Source organism: Schistocerca nitens, chromosome 1, assembly GCF_023898315.1.
Source record: "Schistocerca nitens isolate TAMUIC-IGC-003100 chromosome 1, iqSchNite1.1, whole genome shotgun sequence".
In the NCBI taxonomy this organism is placed as follows: domain Eukaryota; kingdom Metazoa; phylum Arthropoda; class Insecta; order Orthoptera; family Acrididae; genus Schistocerca; species Schistocerca nitens.
In genome coordinates this window covers 117,769,519-117,794,895 of record NC_064614.1, presented here as the reverse complement: position 1 = coordinate 117,794,895, position 25,377 = coordinate 117,769,519, and the positions used below count along the sequence as shown (strand labels likewise).

General features: G+C 45.6%; 1 protein-coding gene across 1 annotated transcript in view; it reads right to left on the bottom strand.

The window, feature by feature from the left end:
• Positions 1-25,377, bottom strand: part of LOC126242319 (mite allergen Der f 3-like) — a 64,579-nt gene that overhangs the window by 23,477 nt on the left and 15,725 nt on the right. The window contains exons 3-5 of the mRNA XM_049948078.1: positions 23,870-23,958; positions 15,412-15,547; positions 6,594-6,710 (exon numbers count right to left, since the gene is read on the bottom strand). Of these exons, the coding sequence (XP_049804035.1) occupies positions 6,594-6,710; positions 15,412-15,547; positions 23,870-23,958 (342 nt within the window). The remainder of the gene's footprint in view (positions 1-6,593; positions 6,711-15,411; positions 15,548-23,869; positions 23,959-25,377) is intronic.

Below are 25,377 nucleotides of genomic sequence, written 5' to 3'. Positions count from 1 at the left end.
ATTATTTGTTCAGCAAGGGCGATACAAACGAACCAAAAGTCATGTGAAATGCCATTGTTTTTAGGAAAGCTAGAGGCGGCAGAGTGGGAGATAAAAGTTTCAGCGCCACAAACCGAATTCCAAAGAATCGGAGACCACTGGCTTTATTCCATGTTTGCGTCAGAAACAGTAATGATTACTTGTTACGAAAATTGAAGACCTACAGGAATTATGCGACTAGAATTACATGGTAACGGATTGAAACTTTCTGGCAGATTAAAACTGTGTGCCCGACCGAGACTCGAACTCGGGACCTTTGCCCTTCGCGGGCAAGGGCTCCACCAACTGAGCTACCGAAGCACGACTCACGCCCGGTACTCACAGCTTTACTTCTGCCAGTACCTCGTCTCCTACCTTCCAAACTTTACAGAAGCTCTCCTGCGAACCTTGCAGAACTAGCACTCCTGAAAGAAAGGATATTGCGGAGACATGGCTTAGCCACAGCCTGGGGGATGTTTCCAGTTGGTAGAGCACTTGCCCGCGAAAGGCAAAGGTTCCGAGTTCGAGTCTCGGTCAGGTACACAGTTTTAATCTGCCAGGAAATTTCATATCAGCGCACACTCCGATGCAGAGTGAAAATCTCATTCTGGAAACATCCCCCAGGCTGTGGCTCAGCCATGTCTCCGCAATATCCTTTCTTTCATGAGTGCTAGTTCTGCAAGGTTCGCAGGAGAGCTTCTGTAAAGTTTGGAAGGTAGGAGACGAGATACTGGCAGAAGTAAAGCTGTGAGACCGGGCGTGAGTCGTGCTTCGGTAGCTCAGATGGTAGAGCACTTGCCCGCGAAAGGCAAAGGTCCCGAGTTCGAGTCTCGGTCGGGCACACAGTTTTAATCTGCCAGGAAGTTTCATATCAGCGCACACTCCGCTGCAGAGTGAAAATCTCATTCTGGAAACATCCCCCAGGCTGTGGCTAAGCCATGTCTCCGCAATATCCTTTCTTTCAGGAGTGCTAGTTCTGCAAGGTTCGCAGGAGAGCTTCTGTAAAGTTTGGAAGGTAGGAGACGAGGTACTGGCAGAAGTAGAGCTGTGAGTACCGGGCGTGAGTCGTGCTTCGGTAGCTCAGTTGGTAGAGCACTTGCCCGCGAAAGGCAAAGGTCCCGAGTTCGAGTCTCGCTCGGGCACACAGTTTTAATCTGCCAGGAAGTTTCATATCAGCGCACAATCCGCTGCAGAGTGAAAATCTCATTCTGAAGGTAACGGATTGATAATAAATGGGACTAGATGCGAGGTAGCAGAAAGACAGTTTCACCTTCCAGCTACCATTATGGGTACACCACTAATTAACGTGTCCAGAACAACGTTCTATTCGCCAGAGAGAGCCCTTCAGATTACATCCCACCAAAACCTAACGTTTATCGACAACTCGTTGGATTCAACTTTATTACAGACGATGGACAACTTGAGAAATTCCGGGAGTCAGCAAATCCGAGGAAACCAAATATTGCAGCATTTGAAACGGTATCATGAAAAGCATAGGCATAAGACAGTTATTTACAGTTTTTCAACCATGAGCGTAATCCGGGTTCTGATATTTATTTGTTCAATGTACTTCTGTCTCAAACGTAAGATGGTACACTCAAGTGAAACTGCAAACCACCAAATTCCAGTAAAATGGATGCAACCTAGTCATAAGATAGATGCAGAAAACACAACACTGTAATTAGATAAACATAGCAGAATCAACTAAGATTCAATATTCCATTGCAACTTAGCACAAAGAGAAATGTAAATTAAAGTCTAAGAATCTACAGGCTAATTAAGAACAATCGAAGTTGAAAATTCGAGACAAATTTCAAAAAAGGGGGAGGGATGTGTTACGGCACAGAGTAATACGGGTTCCAAGTTATAAAATTTTTAACGGAGTTCAACCACCTCGAAGTAAGATAGGCTGGTTACGCCACAATTAGCGGCGGATCAGGAAGCACTGTGTTGCAAGACAGACGAGCAGCACAGTCTGCAACTCTGCAGTAGCTGAGTGAGAGACAGAGCACACGCAGCGGGAACACACCACTGGCCATTAAAACTGCTACACCAAGAAGAAATGCAGATGATAAACGGGTATTCATTGGACAAATATATTAGACTAGAACTGACATGTGATTACATTTCCACGCAATTTGGGTGCGTAGATCCTGAGAAATCAGTACACAAAACAATACCTCTGGCCGTAATAACGGCCTTGATACGCCTGGGCATTGAGTCAGAGCTTGGATGGCGTGTACAGGTGCGATACCACAGTTCATCCAGAGTAGTGACTGGCGTATTGTGACGAGCCAGTTGCTCGGCCACCACTGACCAGACGTTTTCAATTGGTGAGAGATCTGGAGAATGTGCTGGCCAGGGCAGCAGTCCAACATTTTCTGTATCCAGAAAGGCCCATACAGGACCTGCAATATGCGGTCGTGCATTATCCTACTGAAATGTAGGGTTTCGCAGGGATCGAATGAAGGGTAGAGCCACGGGTCGTAACACATCTGAAATGTAACGTCCACTGTTCAAAGTACCGTCAATGCGAACAAGAGATGACCGAGACGTGTAACCAATGGCACCCCATACCGTCACGGCGGCTGATACGCCAGTATGGCAATGACGAATACACGCTTCCAATGTGCGTTCACCGTGATGTCGCCATACACGGATGCGACTATCATGATGCTGTAAACAGAACCTGGATTCATCCGAAAAAATGACGTTTTGCCATTCGTGCACCCAGGTTCGTCGTTGAGTACACCATCGCAGGCGCTCCTGCCTGTGATGCAGCGTCAAGGGCAATCGCAGCCATGATCTCCGAGCTGATAGTCCATGCTGCTGCATACGTCGTCGAACTGTTCGTCAAGATGGTTGTTGTCTTGCAAACGTCCCCATCTGTTGGCTCAGGGATCGAGACGTGGCTGCACGATCCGTTACAACCAGGTGGATAAGATGCCTGTCATCTCGACTGCTAGTGATACGAGGCCGTTGAGATCCAGCACGGCGTTCCGTATTACCCTCCTGAACCAACCGATTCCATATTCTGCTAACAGTCATTGGATCTCGACCAACGCGAGCAGCAATGTCGCGATACGATAAACCGCAATCGCGATAGGCTACAATCCGACCTTTATCAAATTCGGAAACGTGATGGTACGCACTTCTCCGCCTTTCACGAGGCATCACAACAACTTTTCACCAGGCAACGTCGGTCAACTGCTGTTTGTGTATGAGAAATCGGTTGGAAACTTTCCTGATGTCAGCACGTTGTAGGTGTAGCCACCAGTGCCAATCTTGTGTGAATGCTCTGAAAAGCTAATCATTTGCATATCACAGCATCTTTTTCCTGTCGGTTAAATTTCGCGTCTGCAGCACGTCATCTTCGTGGCGCAACAATTTTAATGGCCAGTAGTGCAGAAAAGGACAGCGACTAAGGAAAATAACACGCACGCTCTTTCGCGAGGCGGGATGTTGCAAGAAGCAATAGACATGGCTAGGAGACACGTCAGAGACCAGTTTAACTAGCTGATAAGAGAGAATTAAAGCTAGGGTTGCAGAAAAGGAGGCCACAGGCGGTCATCGCTAGTAAACCTCACGTCACAAAACTACTGAGAGCTCTTTAAATACCGGAGCTCCAGCTCCAAGTAGAGGAGAACGGTTCAAGTCAATGGGAACGATGGAGTCCGGGTACGACATTTCGTCCCGTGACCATGTTGTTTCAGTAAGTCTTATCTCAGATCAACCAGCACAGTACCAGGCAGCCGTGGAGTGCCGCAGAGGTGAATTCCACTGACGAACTTCATGCTGTACCACAGCTGATGGGAGAGTTGATGAACTGCCAGCAGCAGTGCAGTATCAGGTGCAGTACTCTCTGAGTGTGGGACAGAAGATGGTGACTAGGGTTCCTGGCGGACCACCGTCTGGTACGCCTAACCGCTTCTGCGTGTGGGGCCTATCAAGCCGGCTGTACAAGTCTGAACGCTTGCCATCTACACCTCATCGCGGATGGGGTGGTCCAAGGACTGGTGCAGACACTGAGAGTCTGTCCGTGACCAGGGCAGGAAGCAACTATGGCCAACAGTGCACCACTCTTTGTAAAGTTATCACAATAAACGATTCACTGAATAATCATGTTTTCTTAGCGCCAGCCGGCCGGGGTGGCCGAGCGGTTCTAGGCGCTACAGTCTGGAACCCCACGACCGCTACGGTCGCAGGTTCGAATCCTGCCTCGGGCATGGGTGTGTGTGATGTCCTTAGGTTAGTTAGGTTTGAGTAGTTCTAAGTTCTCGGGAGACTGATGACCTAAGAAGTTAAGTCCCATAGTGCTCAGAGCCATTTGAACCATTTTTTCTTAGCGCCACGAGCGCTTCCAGACGATCCCTGACATCATGCAGAGGCGCCATCCGCTCGTTCCCCCTCTACCTTACTTCTGAAAGACTCCCATTAAGTTCCCCAGGTATCTCCGCTACACTTTCGTATGGTCTATACGAAGCTGATACAGTTATAGCCACACGCCACCGACTTGAACCGAAGCCTGTCGTCATGCCTACTTGATAATGACTGCAGACACTGCAGCAGTAGTCTACATTGGGTTGCTCTTCCAGTACATCTGTCTCCCAGTCGGCTTTCCTGCTATTGGTTTCTCGTGATCCTCCCAGTTCATACTGCTTCTTACTCGTAGCCATAAATACACTCCTGGAAATGGAAAAAAGAACACATTGACACCGGTGTGTCAGACCCACCATACTTGCTCCGGACACTGCGAGAGGGCTGTACAAGCAATGATCACACGCACGGCACAGCGGACACACCAGGAACCGCGGTGTTGGCCGTCGAATGGCGCTAGCTGCGCAGCATTTGTGCACCGCCGCCGTCAGTGTCAGCCAGCTTGCCGTGGCATACGGAGCTCCATCGCAGTCTTTAACACTGGTAGCATGCCGCGACAGCGTGGACGTGAACCGTATGTGCAGTTGACGGACTTTGAGCGAGGGCGTATAGTGGGCATGCGGGAGGCCGGGTGGACGTACCGCCGAATTGCTCAACACGTGGGGCGTGAGGTCTCCACAGTACATCGATGTTGTCGCCAGTGGTCGGCGGAAGGTGCACGTGCCCGTCGACCTGGGACCGGACCGCAGCGACGCACGGATGCCCGCCAAGACCGTAGGATCTTACGCAGTGCCGTAGGGGACCGCACCGCCACTTCCCAGCAAATTAGGGACACTGTTGCTCCTGGGGTATCGGCGAGGACCATTCGCAACCGTCTCCATGAAGCTGGGCTACGGTCCCGCACACCGTTAGGCCATCTTCCGCTCACGCCCCAACATCGTGCAGCCCGCCTCCAGTGGTTTCGCGACAGGCGTGAATGGAGGGACGAATGGAGACGTGTCGTCTTCAGCGATGAGAGTCGCTTCTGCCTTGGTGCCAATGATGGTCGTATGCGTGTTTGGCGCCGTGCAGGTGAGTGCCACAATCAGGACTGCATACGACCGAGGCACACAGGGCCAACACCCGGCATCATGGTGTGGGGAGCGATCTCCTACACTGGCCGTACACCACTGGTGATCGTCGAGGGGACACTGAATAGTGCACGGTACATCCAAACCGTCATCGAACCCATCGTTCTGCCATTCCTAGACCGGCAAGGGAACTTGCTGTTCCAACAGGACAATGCACGTCCGCATGTATCCCGTGCCACCCAACGTGCTCTAGAAGGTGTAAGTCAACTACCCTGGCCAGCAAGATCTCCGGATCTGTCCCCCATTGAGCATGTTTGGGACTGGATGAAGCGTCGTCTCACGCGGTCTGCACGTCCAGCACGAACGCTGGTCCAACTGAGGCGCCAGGTGGAAATGGCATGGCAAGCCGTTCCAGCATCTCTACGATCGTCTCCATGGGAGAATAGCAGCCTGCATTGCTGCGAAAGGTGGATATACACTGTACTAGTGCCGACATTGTGCATGCTCTGTTGCCTGTGTCTATGTGCCTGTGGTTCTGTCAGTGTGATCATGTGATGTATCTGACCCCAGGAATGTGTCAATAAAGTTTCCCCTTCCTGGGACAATGAATTCACATTGTTCTTATTTCAATTTCCAGGAGTGTATGTAAATGATGTGATGAGCTCCAGAAGTCCATCACTAATCTTGTAATCGAATACCACTAAGTTGCTTTCCGTTCTTATGATCAGTATCTTATGTTCATCTGCATTTATTAGATCTGTGATTTGTTGCACCACATGGACATCCTGTTCTCTGCACTTTCCTACTATTGATCAATTACGTTATCGTCAGTAGAGAATCTGATGGTCCTGACTTCTATTAGTCAAACATATCTCGAACCAAAACCGTATCTAAGAAGAACTCAGAGTGATGGAATCTTCGTTGTTAGCCGAGAATGTAGAACAATGTCGAACAACTATTATAGATCCAGCAAAGAAGCATCTACTTGTTCACCTGCATCTACTGTTTGCAAGAGTAATAGTGCTGTCTAAGTTGCCACACCTTCAAAGTGGGAATCTACACGTTGAAAGTACTGGCTTTTATAAGAAGTTTACTGCAGAAATTAAAAATTAGGCTGACAGTTCTTACCCAGAGATCTCCCCAGCCGATGACGGTGACGTTGGTGCCATCTGGAACCTGCTCCCCCTGTTCCGGCAGCTGTATTGGCGCCACTGTGATGCCATCAATTGGAAAAGCTGGCGACACCTGCAGAGGCACGAACATAACATGTTCTTTATAAAGTTATTTTGTATACATATATAATATGGTATGTAATCCGTTGGTGGTTATTTGTGAGAATTTTTTTATTTCCGTGGCTTTTAAAAAGTTAGCTGACACGTTACTTTTAGCAGTGTGTGATGCAATGTGCTGCAGTGAACCGTAAAGCCTCTTTATATTAATTTCTGGTGAGCTAGCAGCACTAAAATGAAACTAAACAGATATCTTTGGAAGGTTTTATTACCGCTTTTCAATGACTACAGAGTAAAGTGCTTCCTGACTTTTGGCACCTATGTGTAATGTTCGCTTTGCACTGGAGCACACTTTATTCAGATCAGACATACTGCTAGCTTTGTTACACACATACATCGCCGTTGCTGACGTAGTGTTCTTATCAAAACTGTTTCAATTTATCTTTATTAATGTGAGACCATCACACACTCCTGAATTCAGCTTTCCTGAATAAAATACATGTTTTGCATGCGCAATCAAAAATGCTTGTGTCAATTATTCGAGTTTCCAGTTTTATTGATTTATTTGCAAATGTCGTCATATTTTGCAGTTATCTATAACTGATAGGAAACTAGGTAAAATCTAACAATTATACAGCCATGTTGAGCAGAGGATGAAAATAGAGCGATGTGCAACTACCCATTAGGCGTGTTAGTGATCCAAAAATTCACTAGGTTGGACATTTGCGTGACCCTCTGCTATTGCAACTCCAAATTTTATCACTAGTTTTATCAATCGAAAGAAAGAGGGCACTTTTCAACCGTTTCTAGACTTGATCATGGCCTCACTTGGTTTTCGCTGCGTATGAAACTTAGATAAGATTGGTTGGTTGGTTGTTTTGGGGAAGCAGACCAGACAGCGAGGTCATCGGTCTCATCGGAGTAGGGAAGGATGGGGAAGGAAGTCGGCCGTGCCCTTTCAGAGGAACCATCCCGGCATTTACCTGGAGTGATTTAGGGAAATCACGGAAAACCTAAATCAGGATGGCCGGACGCGGGATTGAACCGTCGTCCTCCCGAATGCGAGTCCAGTGTCTAACCACTGCGCCACCTCGCTCGGTCTTAGATAAGACATCGAAATATTATTTAAAACAGGCACAATTCATGGTTGCAGGTTGCTAAATGATAAGACAGAAAAGAACAATAAAAGTTTCTTCAAACATTTCTCCAGTGTGGAATGCTTGTTTCATTAATACACTCCTGGAAATGGAAAAAAGAACACACTGACACCGGTGTGTCAGACCCACCATACTTGCTCCGGACACTACGAGAGGGCTGTACAAGCAATGATCACACGCACGGCACAGCGGACACACCAGGAACCGCGGTGTTGGCCGTCGAATGGCGCTAGCTGCGCAGCATTTGTGCACCGCCGCCGTCAGTGTCAGCCAGTTTGCCGTGGCATATGGAGCTCCATCGCAGTCTTTAACACTGGTAGCATGCCGCGACAGCGTGGACGTGAACCGTATGTGCACTTGACGGACTTTGAGCGAGGGCGTATAGTGGACATGCGGGAGGCCGGGTGGACGTACCGCCGAATTGCTCAACACGTGGGGCGTGAGGTCTCTACAGTACATCGATGTTGTCGCCAGTGGTCGGCGGAAGGTGCACGTGCCCGTCGACCTGGGACCGGACCGCAGCGACGCACGGATGCCCGCCAAGACCGTAGGATCCTACGCAGTGCCGTAGGGGACCGCACCGCCCCTTCCCAGCAAATTAGGGACACTGTTGCTCCTGGGGTATCGGCGAGGACCATTCGCAACCGTCTCCATGAAGCTGGGCTACGGTCCCGCACACCGTTAGGCCGTCTTCCGCTCACGCCCCAACATCGTGCAGCCCGCCTCCAGTGGTGTCGCGACAGGCGTGAATGGAGGGACGAATGGAGACGTGTCGTCCTCAGCGATGAGAGTCGCTTCTGCCTTGGTGCCAATGATGGTCGTATGCGTGTTTGGCGCCGTGCAGGTGAGCGCCACAATCAGGACTGCATACGACCGAGGCACACAGGGCCAACACCCGGCATCATGGTGTGGGGAGCGATCTCCTACACTGGCCGTACACCACTGATGATCGTCGAGGGGACACTGAATAGTGCACGGTACATCCAAACCGTCATCGAACCCATCGTTCTACCATTCCTAGACCGGCAAGGGAACTTGCTGTTCCAACAGGACAATGCACGTCCGCATGTATCCCGTGCCACCCAACGTGCTCTAGAAGGTGTAAGTCAACTACCCTGGCCAGCAAGATCTCCGGATCTGTCCCCCATTGAGCATGTTTGGGACTGGATGAAGCGTCGTCTCACGCGGTCTGCACGTCCGGCACGAACGCTGGTCCAACTGAGGCGCCAGGTGGAAATGGCATGGCAAGCCGTTCCACAGGACTACATCCAGCATCTCTACGATCGTCTCCATGGGAGAATAGCAGCCTGCATTGCTGCGAAAGGTGGATATACACTGTACTAGTGCCGACATTGTGCATGCTCTGTTGCCTGTGTCTATGTGCCTGTGGTTCTGTCAGTGTAATCAGGTGATGTATCTGACCCCAGGAATGTGTCAATAAAGTTTCCCCTTCCTGGGACAATGAATTCACGGTGTTCTTATTTCAATTTCCAGGAGTGTATAAAGAGTCAAAAAAAATTTTTTTCTTAATATTACTGATCATTGGAGGGCAGCGTGGAGGGTAAAAATCGTATAGGGAGACCAAGAGATGAATACACTAAGCAGATTCAGAAGGATGTGGGTTGCAGAAATACTGGGAGATGAAGAAGCTTGCACAGGATAGGGTAGCATGGAGAGCTGCATCAAACCAGTCTCAGGACTGAAGACCACAACAACAACAACATTACTGATCATTTGTATTACATAATGTGTGCCATGAAATAAATATGCTTCTATAAAAAGGACTGTATATTCATTGATGTATTATCTTAGCGACTTCAAAAAGTTTATCTTAGCAGTTATGAGTCCTTGAAATGCAAGTATCTACATGTGAATGTGTTAAGTGATATTTGTGGGTTTATTGCCGTGCTCTGGATGCCAGACAAGTAAATTTCCAGCAAATATATAAGTAAAGGCACCAAATAAATAATTTAAACATACAACTTCCCTAAGCTATACGTTGAAATAATGAATATTCCTATACACGGTTAAACTGCAGTACATAATCTCACTGGCGCACTCAGTATCTTCACACTTCAGATTAACGTAAGGGTAACGCAATGTACCCGAGTATGACAGAAAGCTGCCGTAACACATTTTGCTAAGAAATATTAGTAAAAAATAACTAAAGCAGTAGAAATTATTTCATTGAACAGTGTCTTTGAAGGGAACTTCAGTGACATAGCAAGTGCTGAACTTGATAAAATAGTAACAATGAAGCAGCGCCACAAATGAGTGTTCTGCCGGCAGGAGAAGAGCTGCCACAAACGCGTTTCCTAGTATGCCAAATAAAAGCAGTCGCGTAGCGGAGGCGCAGTTGGTGTGATTACCTCTGCTATGCTGTTATGTCGATTAGGAAACTTGCTAGTGTAGCTGCTAGCTATTCAGACTTTCGCAATGTACACAACAGACGAAAGAGTGAATCTGGTCTTCGTTTGTCTCAAATGTCATCAAACTGTTAGCCCTGCAGTGCGATTGAATGATGGAAGCTGTCCTGAACGTGTCAAGTTGTTACCGTCTGTCTGCAAATATTATAAAATTTTTCCATACGAATGATACTTGAAGAATAAAATACACCAACGACAATGAACGGAAACTGACGAGAGAAATTCAACGACCGCTTTTGCTGCTGTAGCACCATCTCAAGTTGTCACTATTAGACAGCGTAAATGTTGGGGCGGGATCATGAAAAGGAGTGTTCTGTGAATTGTACGTTCAACCGCATTTCATCTTTCCCACATCTCGCTCTATCAAGAGCTTCATATGACTGACTTTTGGAATTGGTTACAATTCTCCTAATGGTGCCTACGATAACTGCACAGTGATGCAGCGTTTCTATGTGAGAATTTGTTTACAGGCTGTAACGTCTCATTTATTTAACCAAACATTTTTTGGAAGGGAAAACCTCTAATGTAAGAAACTAGCACTGGGAGTATTAAAAATCGAAGTCAGTGCCCACAAAGCGTGAATATTGTTTATTGTTGGGATTAGTGTGCAATATTCGTATTTTCTGTTCTGTATTTATTGGCGTTTGGAGTGACATCTAGTGGCAATGATGGGAGCTAAGAGCACATCGTGGTCAGAGGAGGCTGTATCTGGTGGCAAAAGTAGTAAAGTAAACAACCACCACAACTCCAGAGATCGGCGACTATAGACCAGAATACTACGTAAATCATAAAATTAAGTTAGTCACAAGTGGTGCGCTATTAGTCTGACGTAATAAAATGTATTGCCGTAAAAGGGTCGAAGCGTCGTTCAATTTAGCCTACTTATAACGCCCCCTAGACAGTCAATGCTATTCTAAGTTACCTCCTGACGCGCAATAATACTGGACGTATAGGAGTGAAATTGAGAGGTTGTGTTATAATACTGAGAACATAAAAAATGTTTGCTCTGCCCAGAGATATGTCCGTCTGTGGGCAGTGTTGACATGATCCTTGACAGTCTCTCATGTGCAACATAGACCAAAGAGGGTTAGGTTAGGTTATGTTTTTTGTTGAGTGGAAAATGAGTTCAAAACGAGACAAAAGAGCGTTATACACTCCTGGAAATGGAAAAAAAGAACACATTGACACCGGTGTGTTAGACCCACCATACTTGCTCCGGACACTGCGAGAGGGCTGTACAAGCAAGGATCACACGCACGGCACAGCGGACACACCAGGAACCGCGGTGTTGGCCGTCGAATGGCGCTAGCTGCGCAGCATTTGTGCACCGCCGCCGTCAGCGTCAGCCAGTTTGCCGTGGCATACGGAGCTCCATCGCAGTCTTTAACACTGGTAGCATGCAGCGACAGCGTGGACGTGAACCGTATGTGCAGTTGACGGACTTTGAGCGAGGGCGTATAGTGGGCATGCGGGAGGCCGGGTGGACGTACCGCCGAATTGCTCAACACGTGGGGCGTGAGGTCTCCACAGTACATCGATGTTGTCGCCAGTGGTCGGCGGAAGGTGCACGTGCCCGTCGACCTGGGACCGGACCGCAGCGACGCACGGATGCCCGCCAAGACCGTAGGATCCTACGCAGTGCCGTAGGGGACCGCACCGCCACTTCCCAGCAAACTAGGGACACTGTCGCTCCTGGGGTATCGGCGAGGACCATTCGCAACCGTCTCCATGAAGCTGGGCTACGGTCCCGCACACCGTTAGGCCGTCTTCCGCTCACGCCCCACCATCGTGCAGCCCGCCTCCAGTGGTGTCGCGACAGGCGTGAATGGAGGGACGAATGGAGACGTGTCGTCTTCAGCGATGAGAGTCGCTTCTGCCTTGGTGCCAATGATGGTCGTATGCGTGTTTGGCGCCGTGCAGGTGAGCGCCACAATCAGGACTGCATACGATCGAGGCACACAGGGCCAACACCCGGCATCATGGTGTGGGGAGCGATCTCCTACACTGGCCGTACACCACTGGTGATCGTCGAGGGGACACTGAATAGTGCACGGTACATCCAAACCGTCATCGAACCCATCGTTCTACCATTCCTAGACCGGCAAGGGAACTTGCTGTTCCAACAGGACAATGCACGTCCGCATGTATCCCGTGCCATCCAAAGTGCTCTAGAAGGTGTAAGTCAACTACCCTGGCCAGCAAGATCTCCGGATCTGTCCCCCATTGAGCATGTTTGGGACTGGATGAAGCGTCGTCTCACGCGGTCTGCACGTCCAGCACGAACGCTGGTCCAACTGAGGCGCCAGGTGGAAATGGCATGGCAAGCCGTTCCACAGGACTACATCCAGCATCTCTACGATCGTCTCCATGGGAGAATAGCAGCCTGCATTGCTGCGAAAGGTGGATATACACTGTACTAGTGCCGACATTGTGCATGCTCTGTTGCCTGTGTCTATGTGCCTGTGGTTCTGTCAGTGTGATCATGTGATGTATCTGACCCCAGGAATGTGTCAATAAAGTTTCCCCTTCCTGGGACAATGAATTCACGGTGTTCTTATTTCAATTTCCAGGAGTGTATTAGAGTATATCAGAATGTAGAAACCATTACTGGCCTTGCACGATATTAGGGCAAATGATTACAAAAACATAAGTTTGTTTTAAGAATGATGAACCGTATGATTTGTTGCTTAGAAAATGTAGGGATTGGCCACGGAGGAAGATGTTTTTCAAAAAATTTATTTAGTTCAAAGTTATGAATGGAAGTATATATAGATATTTATGTGTGCGTATACATTACTACCCAAATATAATCCTTTAATTCACATACTGTTGCACAACGCGTTTACATAACTATTACTCAAATAGTGTACCGTGAAACTACACTTATAAACTTCAAGTCTTCAAAGGATCTGCCAGTGGCAAGGTACTGTAGCGTAATAGATAAGAGATAACTTGATAAAACTGTGTGTCATTGTATTATTTTGTTTTTTGATGATGGGGATACGGGTGCCCACAGAAATTTACATGGTGGAGGGAGGGGAAGAGAAGCACGTGCCTATGTATGGGGTCGCCAGTGTATGGGAAGAACCATTTCCAGTAATTTATCCAATGTTGGGCCATCAGCTCACAAAAATTTATGTCTTTTTAATCAAATTCAGTTCTCTCAACAAATTTTCATAAGTGATTTCTGACGCTCCGTGAAGCAATTTTTCATCTACATTCTTTTCGGTGAGCAACAAAGTAAAGTAATTATCACAGCACTAACGTCTTTGTCGCCCAATATCCTGAACCACAGCATTATAGAACCACAGTATTATTGAAAATATAACTGGCACCATTATTGAGCAGTCTAGTCTTCAATAATATGCCACAATATGTTTGATCGTCTTGGGACCGATTTAAAGTTGAGAGAGTTGCCTGTTGACTAATGTCTAGAGAAGAAGTATTTTCAGTGAAGAACCTCACGTGCGAAGCATTTTGGTGTCATATGCAAAATAAAACGTTTCCTCTGTCCCAATTTTGAGGGGGTAGCATCTAAGCTGATCAACTCGTGTAGTGTGCGTTTGCGGTTAGATCTGTTTAGACAGATTGTGATTGAACTGGAATAGTAAATTTTTGTTTGGTAGCGATTAAAGGCCATTTTTGTTGTATTATTTTGTAAGGCAGCCGCAAAGCTAAGTCAGTAGGTAGAAGGGGAAATAGGAGTATTTTATACCTCTGAGAGCTACATCACAAATTTACTTGAAACAAGTAATAAATGTATTTTTTACGTTTAAAGAAGTTGAATTTATAATAAGAAAGCAACAATGAACATTTTTGTCCCTGAATTCCTTAGCAATGAGAGTCGATAGTTATCCTTTTGGCTCAGTCTGACGTTTCAATATTAAATAAAAAGAATTTTCATTACGAGCCTATGTAGGATTCAATATTAAAGAACTGCATTAAATTTACCCATTGTAAAGTTGTTTAATTTAAAAGAAAATAAAAATCTTAAAAGCAAAAGCTTGATATCCAAGAATATGACTTCATATTTACGAAATGTTTATTAATGAAATGCAGGGTAACGATTGATAAAAAAAATAAAATCTCTGGTAAAGAATCTCTCAAAGTATTTTACGGCTCTAAAAAATCTCCCAACGTATTTTACAGTTCTAACAGCAGAATCACATCAGTATTAACTTCTAAAAAAAATATTGATATGCGTTTCTACCAAGCTGGATGAGTTTAGTTTTAAGAAACTGCAGAAAAGTAAAGAAAGATAGCGATCGTTGGTGTGGTATTTTAATAGCAATTACAATATTGTTACCGTTCGACGCATTAATATCGCAGGCGTGTATGATAGGAATAAAACTACGTGATGCATGTACGTCGACGATTAAGGAGAAAACTAGCTAGCAGTGTTTAATAATAACCAGAAGTTAGCTCTCTTGACTAGTTTCTGTGACATATGAAGGCGATGTTTATAGTGATATGTACGTTTGTTTAACATTCAGCTGCTGAACATCCACAAATTTAGTCTTCGTGGCGTTTTCGGTTAACGTTTCGCACTAAAAAATAAAAATAGTAAGCAGAAAAACCATGGTCAAATAAATTCACACAGTACTCACTGTTGGTCCGCTGAAAATCCGCGCTATATGAGAGGAATGGATGGACAACATTCGGGTGGTCTGTCAACTTGTGGAACTGGATGTAGACCCTCTTGAGTTTCTGTATGTGTGCTATCTTTTCCCTCTCAGTAGGTTCAAGTATCTCGCCTAGGTGCTTGACGTACGTGAGTCTCTCGATTGAACCATACTTTGTGGGCTGTTTTTCGATGTCTAGTTCTGAACACATGAACTGAGGTTTTTGGAAGGAAAACTGTAGTAATGAGGATACTATCACTATCAGTATCAATATTATGGTACATTTTCAACCTTCTTTGTGACTGTCTTCTACGCCTGCCTGACTTGTGGAATCCTGTCACTGTCCTTCTGTCGCTTGTCTCCAGTGCAGGACCACAATCACCTTCTTAGCCTCGATTCTTCTCCATCTCATTTGTGTAGTGAATCTTTGAGTCTGTATAGTTTAAATGCTGTCGAATACTACTGAGTTCCTTCGACATAAATCCATATTTCAGAATAGTTTGAATACTGACCTTGAGCACGGCGATGTCGTTGATCCAGGAATCATTGGGGTCGTAATCCCGATGAGAAGTGATGTCTGTCACCGAGTGTTTGGTTCCTCCGTCGGTCACGATGTTAGTACCAGCTAGCACGTCGTATGTGTTGGGACTACAGCGGACAAAAACAAGAGTGAGTCACATCTTTGGACAAGAGAAGTAGCTGTAACTTTACACGGAGCTGTTTGCAGGTGGACAGCGCTAAGGGAGATGTGTCGTCGGCTTATACAGGGCGGGGACCCGATTTCTGACGACAAGCTTTCAGAGGTGATAGTATGGACCAAACCAAGAAAAAAATTGCCTAGTGCACATGGGCACTAAAATGTATAAAAGCTATGAGCACTTGTTTATTTTCGATACGGTGAAACACATCACTTCTCCTCCAAGCTCTTAGCTTCTCGTTCTTTAGGAGGAGGTGGTATGGACCAAAACAAGAAAGAGTATCCGGTAAACATGGGCTCTAAAACGAATACCTTACGGGCTGTGAGCACTTGTACAGTAGAACAGATATGTTTCATACTAGCGAAGACGAAAAGGTGCTCATAGCCCTTAAGTTATAGTTTTTAGGGTTAACGCTTTTTCTTTTTTTGGTCCACACTATCACCTCTGAGATTCTGTCAGTAGATTTCTGGTTGACCTAGTATAATTTGAAAGATATTATTTAAATATTTTATACATGTAATAACTAAAACTAAAACTGTCCTTCACTCAGCGGTTCGTTTGAAGACCACAGACATTTACTACGTGTGATCAAACTGAAGGTGCTACACTCTAACCTTGGTGCGATTACTGACATTTATCTTTCCATTTAGAAGGGCGACCAACAGTTCAGATTGGACCCCGTGCCAGGCTGTCAGATGGCAATTTCCTTTACTGCAGGTGGAGTTACGTTCTGTCAGAAACGCCGGTGCATTCTTGTACTCTATGGTGCATACACAAGAAAATGGACAAGGCACTAGTAAAAATTAGAACAATATTTCGTACGGTTAAAAACTAGTACGACAATATTCTTGTCTCTGATGTCCCTTGACAACTCTACACCTGCAAAACATCACACAGACCTGCAAAAATCCAGTCTCATGTACCTAAGAAACCATTGTCGCCTCAGACAAGCTTAACCACATCTGACAATTTGCACTCCGCAATTTTTTAAAATTGCTCCTAACTTATTTTACATTCTAAGTTCAGAAAAACAAGGGGCTTCTCTCTATCGAGAAAGGGCTTTTCTGCAAAGTGGAGATAAAGATCTAGGAAATTCATACAAAACGCTTACATCCAAAAAAGTATTCAAAAAGATATGGTTTAAAAACGCACTGGTTTGATGCGACGCGCCACGAGTTCCTCTTCTTTGCCAACCCCTTCATTTCAGAGTAGCAACTGCAACCTACATCCTCAATTATTTGCTGCACGTATTCCATTATTTGTCTTCCTCTACAGTTTTTACCTTCTATAGTTCCCTCTAGTACCAAGGACGGTATTCCCTTACGTCTTAATATATACCCTATCATCCTGTCAGTTCTTCTTCTTCTTCTTCTTCTTCTCAGTGTTTCCCGTATATTCTTTTCCTCTCCAATTCTGAACAGAATCTCCTCATTACTTATATTATCAGTCCACTTAATCTTCAACATTCTTCTGTAGCACCAAATCTCAGACGCTTCGGCTCACTTCTGTTCCGGTTTTCCCACAACCCATGTTCCACTACCATATAATGCTGTACTCCAGACGTATATTCTCAGAAATATCTTCCTGAAATTACGGCTTATGTTTCATACAAGCATACTTATCTTGGCCAGGAATGACCTTTTTGTCAGTGTTATCCTACTTTTTATGTCCTCCATGCTCCGTCCGTCACGAGTTATTTTGTTGGCTAGGCAGCAGAATTCCTTAACTTCGTTTACTTCATCATCCATAATACTGATATTAAGTGTCCCGTTGTTCTTATTTCGACGAAAGTAAATAAAAGGACTTGTAAATGAAATATGGGTCTGATTGCATATTTAAATTTCAGTTCCGGTACGTATGAAAGTGTGGCGAATTTTATGCGGTGGATAACAGAGAGAATGCCGGAACACTAAACTTCTTTTTCCGAAAATGTTCAGTGAGCAACATCGTATCGCAGTTTCTCCTTTAAATAGTTTCACGAACGCCGAAGTGACAGATATCGAAGTAGCCTCTGCAAGCTAATCTTTGTAGAACGTGGTTGAGGGACTTCACCTGTTCAGCGTAAAATGTAAAGGTAAAAACACCTTCAGCCCCGGTATTTTGAATGTATTTTACTTATGTGATCAGTTTCGGCGTTTCATTATGCTATCTTCAGGCCCCCTGACCAAAGAGTCTTCAGTTGGCGAACTAAAGGATCGTGTTGTGGAAAATGGAAGTCTACGGGTACAAGTTACTTAATGTTGGCCGCTCTTTCGACTTCAAGTGCGGTTAGATTCCTCCTACACATTGGTCACGGGGCCTGAGGATGGCGTAGTAAAATGCCGAAACTGCTCGCATTAATAAATTAGATTCAACTTATTGTCGCAGAAAATGTTGAGTTGCACGGTCACCGTTGTATAGTGGTTGCGATACTAGACTGTTGCATGTAGGGTCGTGAGTTCAAAACTCCCCTGAACTGTAAAACTTTAATTTCCATATTTAGTTCGAGTACATTCTAGAAATATCCACAAATGTCTAGAATCATTGTGCTGGAATGTTCTGCAACTGTATATATACCGTATGTGTTCTGGCCGGAGGCAGTTCGCTCCGCGTTCTTGTACGTGCAAGTGCTGAATAACCCTTCGTTAAGTGAAATTAGTGTTCGTCGTTACACCTTCTTCTATGTGACAATATACGGAAGATGAAGGTGTGTTTAAGTTCACATTTGCCGGCCGAAGTGGCCGAGCGGTTCTAGGCGCTACAGTCTGGAACCGCGCGACCGCTACGGTCGTAGGTTCGAATCCTGGCTCGGGCATGGATGTGTGTGATGTCCGTAGGTTAGTTAGGTTTAAGTAGTTCTAAGTTCTAGGGGACTGATGACCTCAGATGTTAAGTCCCATACTGCTTAGAGCCATTTGAACCATTTTTTAAGTTCACATTTGATGTCTGAAAAAGGTGAATATGGGATGCAAAAGCCACTGAAATCGCTCAACAAGGGGAAAGTCACTGGACACGAAGGGATACCAATACGATTCTACGAAGAGTATGAGAAAGAGCCCGTTCCTCCTCTAGCAGCATAGCAGCAGTCTGCTGTAGGCCACTGGAGGTGGGAAGCGTTCCTAGTTTCAGGAAAACTTTATGTGTTCGGTCGATTACATGCCGATAAGTCTAAATATAAAATTTGCTATGATAGTAAAAATTGGCAAAGGATCATATAACACAGGAAATTCAACCCGCATCTCGTGGTCGTGCGGTAGCGTTCTCGCTTCCCACGCCCGGGTTCCCGGGTTCGATTCCCGGCGGGGTCAGGGATTTTCTCTGCCTCGTGATGGCTGGGTGTTGTGTGATGTCCTTAGGTTAGTTAGGTTTAAGTAGTTCTGAGTTCTAGGGGACTGATGACCATCGATGTTAAGTCCCATAGTGCTCAGAGCCATTTTGAACAGGAAATTCAATAAAAGTCCATGCAAATGTACGTCTCTTTTCATCCTTGCACATGTAGTATGTCTGAAATACACTGAAATGCCAAAGAAACTGGTACAGAAGTGCTTATTCAAATAAAGAGATATGTAAACAGTCAGAATACGGCGCTGCGGTCGACAACGCCTATATAAGGCAACAAATGTCTGGCACAGTTGCTAGATCGGTTACTGCTGCCACAATGGCAGGTTATCAAGATTTAAGTGAGTTCGAACGTGGTGTTGCAGTCGGCGAACGAGCGATGGGACACAGCATTGCCGAGGTAGCGATGATGTAGGGATTTTCCCGTACGACCATTTCACAAGTGTATCGTGGATATCAGGAATCCGGTAAAACAACAAATCTCAGACATCGCTGCGGCCTGAAATAGATCCTATACGTACAGCACCAACGACGGATGAAGAGAATCGTTCAATGTCACAGAAGTGCTACCTCTCCGGAAATTGCTGCAGATTTCAATGTTGGGCCATCAACAAGTGTCAGCGTGCGAAACATTCAACGAAACATCATTGACATGGGCTTTAGCAGCCGAAGGGCCACTCGTGTACCCTTGATGGCTGTACGACACAAGGCTTTACGCCTCACATGGGCCCGTCAACTCCGATATTGGACTTTTGATGGCTGGAAATACGTAGCGTGGTCGGACGAGTCTCGTTTCAAATTGTATCCAGCGAATGGACGTGTACGGGTATCGAGACAATCTCATAAGTCCATGGACCCTGCATGTCAGCAGTGGACTGTTCAAGCTGATGGAGGCTCTGTAATGGTGTGGAGCGCGTGCAGGTGGAGTGATGTGGGGCTCCTGATACGTCTAGACACGACTCTGACAGGTGACACTTACCTAAGCATCCTGTCTGATAAACTGCATCCATTCATGTCCATTGTGCAATCCGACGGACTTGGGTAACAACAGCAGGACAATGCGACACCCCACACGTCCAGAATTGCTACAGAGTGGCTCCAGGAACACTCTTCTGAGTTTAAACACTGCCGCTGGCCACAAAACTCCCCAGACATGAACATTATGGAGCTTATCTGGGATGCCTTGCAACGTGCTATTCAGAAGAGATCTGCACCTCCTCGTACTCTGACGGATATATGGACAGCTCTGCAGGATTCATGATATCAGTTCCTTCCAGCACTTCTTCAGACATTAGTGGCGACCTTGACACGTCATGTTGCGGCACTTCTGCGTGCTCGCGGGGACCCTACACGATATTAGACAGATCTAACAGTTTCTTTGTCTTTTCAGTGTAGATGACACTGAGCCACTTCTATATAGGTTGTTTCAACAGCCCCTGCCTGTGGGTTTTATGTCATTCGCAACGACTTCAAATACCATGATCGTGTTCTCTCGCTTCCTATGCACCAACTATGAGTGCTACAGAAAAATGAACAGGAGCTTTTTGTAGAAAATTTAATGTAGTTAAAATTTGTACGTGGGTACGTTTTATTCTAGAGGCCTTAGATTTCGAACTGTTCAAGGAAAGCTTAAAAAGTCATGTTCAGACGCTTTTCTTATTGAATAACTCGAAAACCGTGGTCTCCAGCGACAACGTGTCCCAGCACATAATTTAACTACATTAAATTTCCTACAAAAAAGTCTGTTCCTTGAACGTGAATTTTGAAGGCATTGTGGATTACACAAAGCACATAGGTAGGTGGAACTGAATCACACTGTGTGCTACCCTGTTATACACGAAGTATTTCAGCAGCCGAGCAGGCACGGCAGCATGGCAAAATAATCAGGTTACTAGTACCCCTTAGAATAGCTATTTCTGGTTATATAACGTCTGTGTGATTGTAGTATACATTGCTCATAAATAACACGAAAATAGTGACTACAATACTATTCTTACTTGATCTCTGAACAAATTTTCCATACTCTTTCCGAGCGCTGTCTTTTACGTTTTGATCTGTATACACAGCACTGGCTTTACCAAGGTACAGCCGGCCGCTGGTAGCCGAGCGGTTCTGGCGCTACAGTCTGGAACCGCACGACCGCTACGGTCGCAGGTTCGAATCCTGCCTCGGGCATGGATGTGTGTGTTGTCCTTAGGTTAGTTAGGTTTAAGTAGTTCTAAGTTCTAGGGGACTTATGACCTCAGCAGTTGAGTCCCATAGTGCTCAGAGCCATTTGAACCAGTTTGAACCAAGGTACATGGCAACATGGACACCATTTCCACCAGTTTTTTGCCTTCTGCGACAGTAACCGACACGTTTGTACCAGACATTGTCAGTGAATGGCTCGGTAACGGCAGTGTGTACTGTGAGCTGCGACTGTTGCTCGATTCCTCTCCGAGGAGTGTAGTCACACGGCTTGTGTGCCCCAACCCGTCGCCGGAAGCAGCAGACTCTCCTAAGACCGTCCCCACACGGACCGTGCTTTTGAACGTCAACGTTGAGCGTGCCGAGTTGAACGTGCCGCTGAACGCTCAGGTACGGTGCGACTTGTGCCTACGGTACGTGGGCCCCAACGTGGTATACGCGATCACAATGCGCCCCAGTGGCAGTTGTCAGCTGCATCTGACTCGTAAATCACACTGTTTACGAAATTGACTGGCGTAAAATTCCTATATTAGCTCTATTAAAACGTACATTTCCTCCCTTGTCCATAAGTTAGCGAGGTTGCTCGGTTCTGTAGTACACATAAATAAAAACTTCAATATCCGTGAACATGTTACAAGGCCGCAAATAAAGTACTAAATCCAGTCATTGAAGACGTCGTCTTATGAGAGTTACATTAGAAATAGTGCTACACAACTTTACAATAGTTCTCCACATTAGGTTAAAATTATTTGAACATTCCCACTGTTTACTAAAACCCTACGGTCATTCCTACTTTGTACTTACTCAGTAGCAGAATCTTTACAACACATTAAATACAAAAACTGAAAGAAGAAAGGACAAAATATCTCACCGCAAGTATTACAGGCTGCGCTGTAGAAGGAGCCAGTAGAAGAAACTCACTCCTCAAAACAGCGGACTTATATTTACATAACGTCGAATATTGTAGTATATACTTCTACTAAACTAATATGAAAGTATCAGAAGCCATTAAAAACACGAAGGTTGGTAAAACATAAAAAGGTTGGACGTAATGGGATGCTATTAACCAACAAATTACGTTTTGTCTTACGATCTGTCACGCCACTCCTTGCGCTAACCTGGTCACAAGCGCTCGATGATTATACGTAGCATCTTACAGTTCCTGACAGCTTTACTGGTAACTATGTTACTAACTAAAATTTGATTATAACAAATTCTACCAGGAACACTGTGCCTTTGATGAATACTCAATGTGCCGTTGCCTTCAAACGCCACTCTCTCTTAACATGCAAGTTACAATAATTCTTTAACAACGATTATGATGTTTCTCGTCTCCACGAATCATATAATTAATGTCGGGTTTTCCGGAGATGTTCAGAAACGGCATGCCACTGATTTGGTTCAGCAATTTGGGAAAATAAAAATAATGTTGGAAAAAGGGAGAATGTGACACAGTAAAATACATCGGACTACCATGGAGGCCTCATCTACTGACCATTCAACAGAAAGCAAACAACAGACTAAAATCACTGACAGTACTAACTGACCGAACATGGGGAATGCAGCCTTCCATAATCCTCCATGCCCATAAAGCCCTACTCCGACGCATCAAATAGTTCAAATGGCTGTAAGCACTATGGGACTCAACATCTGAGGTCAGCAGTCCACTAGACTTAGAACTACTTAAACCTAACTAACCTGAGGACATCACACACATCCATGCCCGAGGCAGGATTCGAACCTGCGACGGTAGCAGCAGCGTGGTTCCGGACTGAAGCGCCTAGAACCGCTCGGCCACAGCTGCCGGCCCTCCGACGCATTCTCTGCTTTGCCAATGTGGCACGCACTTCTTATCCTCCCTCCTTTTATCATGCCCTACAAATCATCAAGCGCCCAGCCTTTCGGATCCTATATTACCCGTAAACTCGACGCTACTGCCCACACCTCCTAGTTTTCCCATTGATCACTGATCCTGGTACTCTATCGCACCTCTGCCACCACATTCCCCCAACACAATACCTCCGCACGGTCCACATCCTGTCCCAACGAAATTTTAACCACCTCCGCTTACCCGTCCGCGAAATCCGCGCTGATATATACCCGTCTACCACATCGAGGAGATCGCTCATACCCACCCATCAACAGGGCTCCCTTGCCCTCCAATCATCTCCACTCACTTCCTAAGTCTTGGTTCAGAACCACATTCCTCTCCACTCTTCGCTCACCCCTTCTTCAACCAACACCTACAGATCCTCTCCTAAGCTGTAAATGCTACGTTCCCCTAGCACCCTTTCCCTGGCAGTCTGTTTCCGCTGATAACTTCATTCATTCATGTATCTATTTTAATAAGCTACACAACGGCCTTTCCGTTTTACTTTATGCAACTGTCTATCCGTTTCTATACATTCGTGTGCAACACTCTTTTTCCATTCATTGTGTCTACATTTTAATTAATCGCTCAGTCAACCTTTTATATTTTAACAAACGCAACTGACGTTCTGTCTTTTCATTTTTGTCAAACGCCTTATCCAGTGTTTATATTAATTTTTTAAAAAAATTTCCTCCCGTATGGCTGAAGAGCGGCAAATCGTATCTGCTGACAGCCCACCCCCTACCCATATAGGACGGGGGGATGAAATAGTAACAACGAAGAAAAAGGAAAAAAAAATATAACTGTGAGGCGAACAACTTCCTGCCTCTAGTGGGCGATACTCTCTGGAAATATGGCCCTAATCGCTATATTTTACATAGTTATGGAGGTACTCACACTTCGACGCAGTGTGCTGCTGTGACCACCCAGTACTGGTTCAGGATGGAGGCGCCACACTGGTGATATCCATTGGCCCGCAGCGATACCTGAGGCAGACAGTATTACATCCTCCCACTTGCTTCAAACAGGAAAAAAGACGTATAACAGAAATGAAAGTCCCATAATCCAAATGTCTACAGCTTTGTCGCTCTGGGTAGGTTTCTTGTGTAGGTAGTTTATCATTGCCTACAAAACCTAGAGGTGTACTCAGCAGGGCACGTTACACTATATGGCAGAGGGAACTTCCTGTGCAACCATCAATTCCTCCCCCCCCCCCCCCACGCCTGTTCCATTCGCGAATGGGACGAATGACTGGCAATAAACCTCCGAGCGGGCCCCTACTCCCGAAATTACCCTTATGTCTGTCGATTTCGTCTCCTTAACAACTGTTTGTTGAGTCTATAGAATTCTGAACTGAATCACAATATGCTCCAGCACTCGTTACCTCTTATTTAGTTCACTATAGAGTAGTTCTGAACTACCAGCTACATTTTATAAGTAATGCAGAGATTGGTGTTTCTGTGCATTGTTTGATGCAACAGCAATGAAAATTACGTCAGATGTAGTTGGGAGCTTGAGGAAGAATCACGTGGTTTTGTTTTTTCGCTGTGTACTCTGACACAAAATTGGCGAGAGTTAGAAATGTACCCTGCAGGGGTGTCGGGTACTGTGACTGTTGAAGAACAGAGGTCGTACATCAAGTTAGAAAATTTACGCGTCAAAAACCCGACAGAAATCCACAGTGCGTTAAGTGTAGTTTGTGGTAAATTTACAATAGCCCGTAGTACAGTTTCACGTTGAGTTAATAGTTTTCATGGTTATCGTATGAGCATAGAAGATAATCCAAGATCAGGAAGGCCAAAAACGTCAACAGGTGAAAGAAGTGTGAAACTCGTGGCAGATGCTCTTGAAGAAGATCGCAGTGCGACTTGTGTGGATCACTCTGAAGCCGCGGGAATTCCCCCAACATCGGTGCTCCATATGCTGACAAATGATTTGAAGAAGAGAAAAATTTCTGCGAGATGGGTCCCACATTGTTTGACTGCTGAAGAGAAGCAGAAACGCCCGGACATTGCAGCCTTGCTCAAACAACGATTCGACAATGAAGGTCAAGGATTCTTCTGTCGCTATTGATGAAATGTGGAAATCACAGTCCAATAAGTGGAGTAATTCAGATTATCGTCGAGCGCTCGATCAAGACTCAAGCAAATGATTACTTTTGCTTATGAACACCAAGGAATCATCATGGTAAATAGAGTTCCATGTGGAGCAAGTGTCCTAGGATTGTATTAACACAATTTCATGAAAACCTACACAGAAAAATGCACAAATCCCGACCTCAGTTCCTCGAGGCTGGGCTACTCATTCTCCTCGACAATGTTCGCTCGCATATCGGCAATATTGTAGCCCAAAAACTGCGAGAATACGGATGCGAAGTGTTGCCGTGTCCTCCCTGCAGCCCGGAC